Below are 5,393 nucleotides of genomic sequence, written 5' to 3' on the forward strand. Positions count from 1 at the left end.
TTATTTTAAATAATAATATTTTATATTTATGACTGGCAATCTGAATATATGGTCAAACATTATAAATAGTTTCAAGTGTAATTGCTAACTGTTTGTATGTATAGCGTATCAGGGCTGTAGATGACAAAGATTTTTAAACCGATAAGGCACTTTCTTTTGACCTTAACCCTACTCTCCCCATTTTACCCTCACAGGAACAAGCTTAATACTTATGCACGTCAATGGACATCTTGGTAAACTAAACTGCCCCAAAGCTGGGCCATCCATTATATATAGAGGGAGAATATGGACTAAAAAGCATTAAGTTTATAATAAGGGAAAATAATTGGACTCGGGAGGATGTCGCCGGCCATTGAACCACAAGCTCCGCTACTTCCGAAACAGCAAACGCAGGGGGCGAATCATGCGTCTATATCTGGTGCTGTGTTCAACATCGCCACAACCATAATCGGTGCTGGGATCATGTCGATTCCGGCAACTCTTAATGTTGTCGGAGTAATACCTGCTTTTACGCTTATTGTCATTGTCGGTCTATTAGCTGAAGTATCAGTGGAGTTCTTGGTGAGGTTTACGCAGTCCGGCGAATCCATTACCTATGCTGGAGTCATGAACGAGTCATTTGGCCGACTCGGTTCGGTGGCTACCCAAGTTTGTGTCATGGTGACTAATCTCGGGTGTTTAATAATTTACCTCATCATTATCGGTATGCTTCAATTGACAAAGCTTATGAGTACTAGAAAGTTGGTCTGTTCTGATTTAGGATTTGTTTAGTTTCGTTTCAAGTCTTTATGCTTACTGCGATACCATTTATCAGAAATTGTAGTAGCTCAACCCTTAATTTGATTTCTATGAGCAAAATCACATGACGATCACAGATTTAATATATGTGGATAGATTTTGTGGTAATCGTGTTGTTCATGAATGCTTTTGCATTTTTAATTGCAGGGGATGTACTCTCGGGAAGTCAATCTGGAGGAACTGTACACTTGGGAGTTTTGCGAGAATGGTTTGGCATCCATTGGTGGAACTCTCGCGAATTTTCCATCTTAGTCATTGTCGTTTTCGTTATGCTTCCATTGGTTTTGCTAAGGCGTGTAGGTCAGTCAAACGTACTGCAATTTTGCTCTGTTACTTCATATTGAATAAAGTTGAATTGGGTTATGCTTCAGAAGTTTTTGCCTGAATTTGCTGACTTTTTCATCTGGGTTATGGCTATTTTTGTCAGAATTGTTGAAGTTCAGTTCATTCGTGTCAGTGCTTCTTGCCTTGGTTTTTGTTGGCATATGTACTGTGATGGCAATAATTGCACTTGTCCAAGGCAAAACCAAGGATCCAAAACTAATACCTCATCTAGACGAACACACATCCTTCTTTGACCTTTTCACTGCCGTCCCCATCATTGTAGCAGCTTTCACTTTTCATTTTAATGGTAAATAACATGCAAGAAGCACCCCAAATGTTTGTTCATATATTGGTTGCAATTATTGTGCTAATTCTTTCTGACCAATTCGAACAGTTCATCCAATTGGTGTCGAGCTAAGCAAACCATCAGACATGCTCTTAGCTGTCCGAATTGCATTAGTTCTTTGTGCAACAGTTTACTTCGCCATCGGCCTATTTGGCTACTTACTCTTCGGAGATTCAATCATGCCAGACTTACTAGTCAATTTCGATAGAAACTCTGCTACAGCAACTGGTGCAGTGCTTAATGATGCGGTTCGACTGAGCTACGCACTCCATCTGATGCTGGTTTTCCCTCTATTGAACTTCCCATTAAGAGCAAATATAGATGAATTTCTCTTCCCCAAGGAATCCCTTTTGGCCTCAGACACCAAAAGATTTTTGGTTCTCACAATATCTCTTTTGGTCTTTTCATACTTAGCAGCCATAGCCTTCCCAAACATTTGGTATCTCTTTCAGTTTGTGGGGTCAACATCTGCAGTTTGCCTTGGCTTTATCTTTCCTGGTGCTATTGCTGTAAGGTTTGTTATCGTTTCTTTTCACCCACTCTTTGTTTGGAATGACATTATGCTCATTTTTATGTTCAAGTTATTTTGTTGGTGTTGTTTTGATTTCGAATCATTTTACAGGAATGTTAATGGTGTGTCCACAAGAAAGGACAAAATCATGGCAACAATAATGATAGTCTTGGCAGTAGTAACAAGCATAATTGCCATTTCCACAAATATATATAATCTGCTTGGAGATGGAGAAAAGTCATAGTATTTTCTTTTTCATATATATTGGTTGATTGAATGATTGTTAATTCTGTTGTTGTTGTTGTATCAAGTACGAACATTGCTTTTATCTCCTTCTTTTTCAACGATAATTAGGATAAAAAATACTTAATAGTTGATTTGATTGTACAAATAGGTTTATAATGATAATTATGATTGAAAAAAAAAACAAGAAATGATGTTCTTTTTATTGTATTATATTTTACTTACAGAATACAGATCCACCATCCTTTGCAACACCAAAATGTGCCATAACAATGTTGATTTTTTTTTTTTTTTTTTTTAATTTTTCGTGGAAAAACCTCTTTGTTGGAATCAAAAGCAAGCTGCCACATTGGGGGTAGCTTCCCTAATATTTTTCTGGCTCCATTTAGCAATAGCTTCAATTGGAGATGGAGCGCCTAGGCTTCACACATTAACTCGATTGCTGAATTGATTTAATTAATTTTATCCATTGTAGAGAGCACATATGTGAAGCATATTGTGGGTTATCACAGCTATTTCCTAAGTTGTTTGATCAGTCTGAAACTGCACATCTACTTTGATCTTTGGTAATGTTTTAGAGATGAATTGAAAAAAAATCCTATCTCAAATTAAATGCAGAACCACTTTGAGCATTTGTGACACATGACATTTTTCATGTATAGTCTTCATTATACCACTGAGGCTAGCTGGATAGTGAGGGAGGGTAGGGGTAAGGTAGAGGTCTCATGTTTGCACCTAGGACCTCTTCGTTATTTGGGTAGTAATCTGTGTACTAAATACTTCAAAAGAAAAAGAAAAAAAATGTGTAGTGCTTCATCAATGACAATAGAGTTTTGTGACTATACATGAACATGGCATTTCTAATTCAGATTCTTGTAGAGTACAAAAGCAAATACCCAAACCATGTAGAATGCGCCAAAGCCCTGGAGCTTTATTTACCTTGTTTGAGGGACTATGTTAAAAGTAATTATTCTTTGGGTCAAGTTTGGAGTTCTACTGGGAAAGCAGTCACTGCTGCTTCGTCAAAAGCTCCTAGACCCAGTGCTCCTGCGCCTCCTCCTCTCTGCCAGCATCTTTTTTTACATCTGAATCTTCTCATTCATCATCATCAACAGGTTGTAAGCAAGGGATGTCTGCTGTCTTCCAAGAAATTAATTCTGGGAAGCCTGTGACGTTTGGTAATTTTCTTTTTTGTTATGTTTTTTTTGCCTCTTTCCTTTGGTTTTATCTATTAAGTTTGCTTTAGGAATGTATTGGCCTGATTGCTATTTGTTTGTAGGTTTGAGAAAGGTTACTGATGATATGAAGATGAAGAACTGTGCAGGAAGAACTGGTGTTGTTGGTTCTGGTGAAAAAGAGACTCGCACCAGTGCACCTTCATTTTTTAAGGCAGGGCCTCAAAACTAGAACTTGAAATGGGTCATAAGTGAGTATTATTACATCTACATGGTGATTTATTTTGTATAGGGATTGTGCCAGTTTATGATGTTTTCAAATGGATGTTTATTTTGTAGGTGGGTTGTTGAGAATCAAATTGGAAAGAAAAGCTTAGTGATTGATAATTGTGATTCAAAACAATCTGTGCATATTTTTGGATGAAAAGACTCTATTTTGAAGGTTTCAAGGTAATTTATGTGTATTTACACGGTTTATAGTTTCTGTCTTACATGAGAAGTCGCATTTAGTTTATCATAATTTCTCATTTTCAGGTAAAGTAAATAACATCACTGTTGACAAATGTACTAAGATGGGAGTTGTATTTAGGGTAAGTAGAATATCTTTTGTGGCAGAAACAATCTGTTGTGATGTGGAATTCATGCTCATCAATGCTTTTTTTCCTATAATGCTTTTGAGATTGTAAACTGCAATGGGGTGGAGGTGCAATGTCAGTTATCTATTTATCTTTCCCTCAACTAACTTAATGATTTAATGGTTGAATTTGGACCTTTTGTGCTTTTAAACGTTATGATTCACAAGGTTTGGTCCAGAGGCCTTATATTATGTTGAGAATCAGTTGCAAGTATATTCCTAAAATGTTAATAAATGCATTTTCTTATTTATATGTATTTATGCTCTGTACGGATCAGCTCCAACAATTTCAGTTCACAATACAGAAGGCTGCCAATTAATCTAAGCAAAGATTCTCTTGGGGTTATCAATAACAACTGCCAAGTCAAGTGAGATCAATTCTGAGCTGGACGGTGATTGGGTATGTTTCTTGTTTTGTATGACATTCTAATATCTTGTTTTTGACTACTTGATGGATTTTGTAGAGGTATCCTATAGTGCATAACTTGAATATTCTCTTTGATTCTAGAATATATGAACCTGATGCTTTTCTGTTACTTGACATTCTTGAATACTGCCTATACATCTTTACCAGGAACTGGAATGCCTTTTGGGCTGAATCTTATCCATGGCTAGCTTCTATCACATGGCTTATCTATTTAAGGATGGTCACTTTGAGACTACTCCTGTTTCCCACTCTGGAGGGTAGTTAATACTTATTTCAGTTGCCGATTGCGTATACTGTTGTTCTCTAATATTATTCCTTGTCATTGATCATTTGGGCTGTGGTTGCGATTCTAGTCTTCTGTTCTTTCTTTAATACGTTATGGCAACCTTATGAGTTTGATAAACCTTGGGAACCGTTTTTTTTCTGTTGAGTTTTCTGAGTGAGATCTGTAACAGCTATCAAGCTGTAAAGAAAAGAGCATATGTATGTTCTTGTAATGTTCTGCTGTATAATTTTTCTTATTATCTTATTTTTTATTTATTTATATCGATTTTGTACTTGTATTTGAGTATTTTGAAGATGAAAGTAATGGTTTTGAAGCTGTTATTTGTTTTGAAGTGATGCGCGTTTTGCCAAAATATATTTAAGAATATGGTTTTGAGTGTAATAATTTGACAGTATCTTGTTCATGTTTATGTCTTTGTGGTTACATTTTCAAGGGTTGGAGACTGCTTGGAATTCTTTTGCTTTATGTTACGTAGATTAGGAATGCATGTAGTGAATTCTTTTGCTTTTACTATTCAAGGGTTAAATATTTTAGCTCATTATCCCAATTTGAGGAAATGCATGTACTTTGGCGTTCTTCATCCAATCTAATCTGCATTATTTTGCTCATAGTGTATTCGAATCGCACTAAGTGCAGATTTCATATTTTA

At 36.2% G+C, this 5,393-nt stretch overlaps 1 protein-coding gene across 2 annotated transcripts; it reads left to right on the forward strand.

Annotated features, from left to right (window-relative positions):
- The first annotated feature begins 233 nt into the window (after positions 1-233).
- LOC133033647 (amino acid transporter AVT6C-like) lies at positions 234-5,075 on the forward strand. 2 transcript variants are annotated; one of them, XM_061108641.1, is made up of 9 exons: positions 234-703; positions 946-1,098; positions 1,226-1,429; positions 1,517-1,982; positions 2,091-3,400; positions 3,502-3,648; positions 3,737-3,987; positions 4,310-4,431; positions 4,606-5,075. In XM_061108641.1, the coding sequence occupies exons 1-5, from the start codon at positions 340-342 to the stop codon at positions 2,221-2,223; spliced, it is 1,320 nt and encodes a 439-aa protein (XP_060964624.1). In that variant the 5' UTR covers positions 234-339; the 3' UTR covers positions 2,224-3,400; positions 3,502-3,648; positions 3,737-3,987; positions 4,310-4,431; positions 4,606-5,075. The 2 variants fall into 2 exon arrangements, with proteins under 2 accessions (XP_060964624.1, XP_060964625.1); XM_061108642.1 differs by having other exon boundaries at positions 3,547-3,648.
- The last annotated feature ends 318 nt before the right edge of the window (positions 5,076-5,393 follow it).

This window comes from Cannabis sativa, chromosome 1 (assembly GCF_029168945.1).
Source record: "Cannabis sativa cultivar Pink pepper isolate KNU-18-1 chromosome 1, ASM2916894v1, whole genome shotgun sequence".
Classification (NCBI taxonomy): Eukaryota; Viridiplantae; Streptophyta; class Magnoliopsida; order Rosales; family Cannabaceae; genus Cannabis; species Cannabis sativa.

What these genes read in the sequence shown, in the direction of transcription:
- LOC133033647 (XM_061108641.1), top strand. Translation starts at nt 340, where the DNA reads ATGTCGCCGGCCATTGAACCACAAGCTCCGCTACTTCCGAAACAGCAA. An exon ending in AATTTACCTCATCATTATCG is followed by an intron (nt 704 to 945) that starts GTATGCTTCAAT and finishes TTTTAATTGCAG; the next exon opens with GGGATGTACTCTCGGGAAGT. An exon ending in CCTGGTGCTATTGCTGTAAG is followed by an intron (nt 1,983 to 2,090) that starts GTTTGTTATCGT and finishes ATCATTTTACAG; the next exon opens with GAATGTTAATGGTGTGTCCA.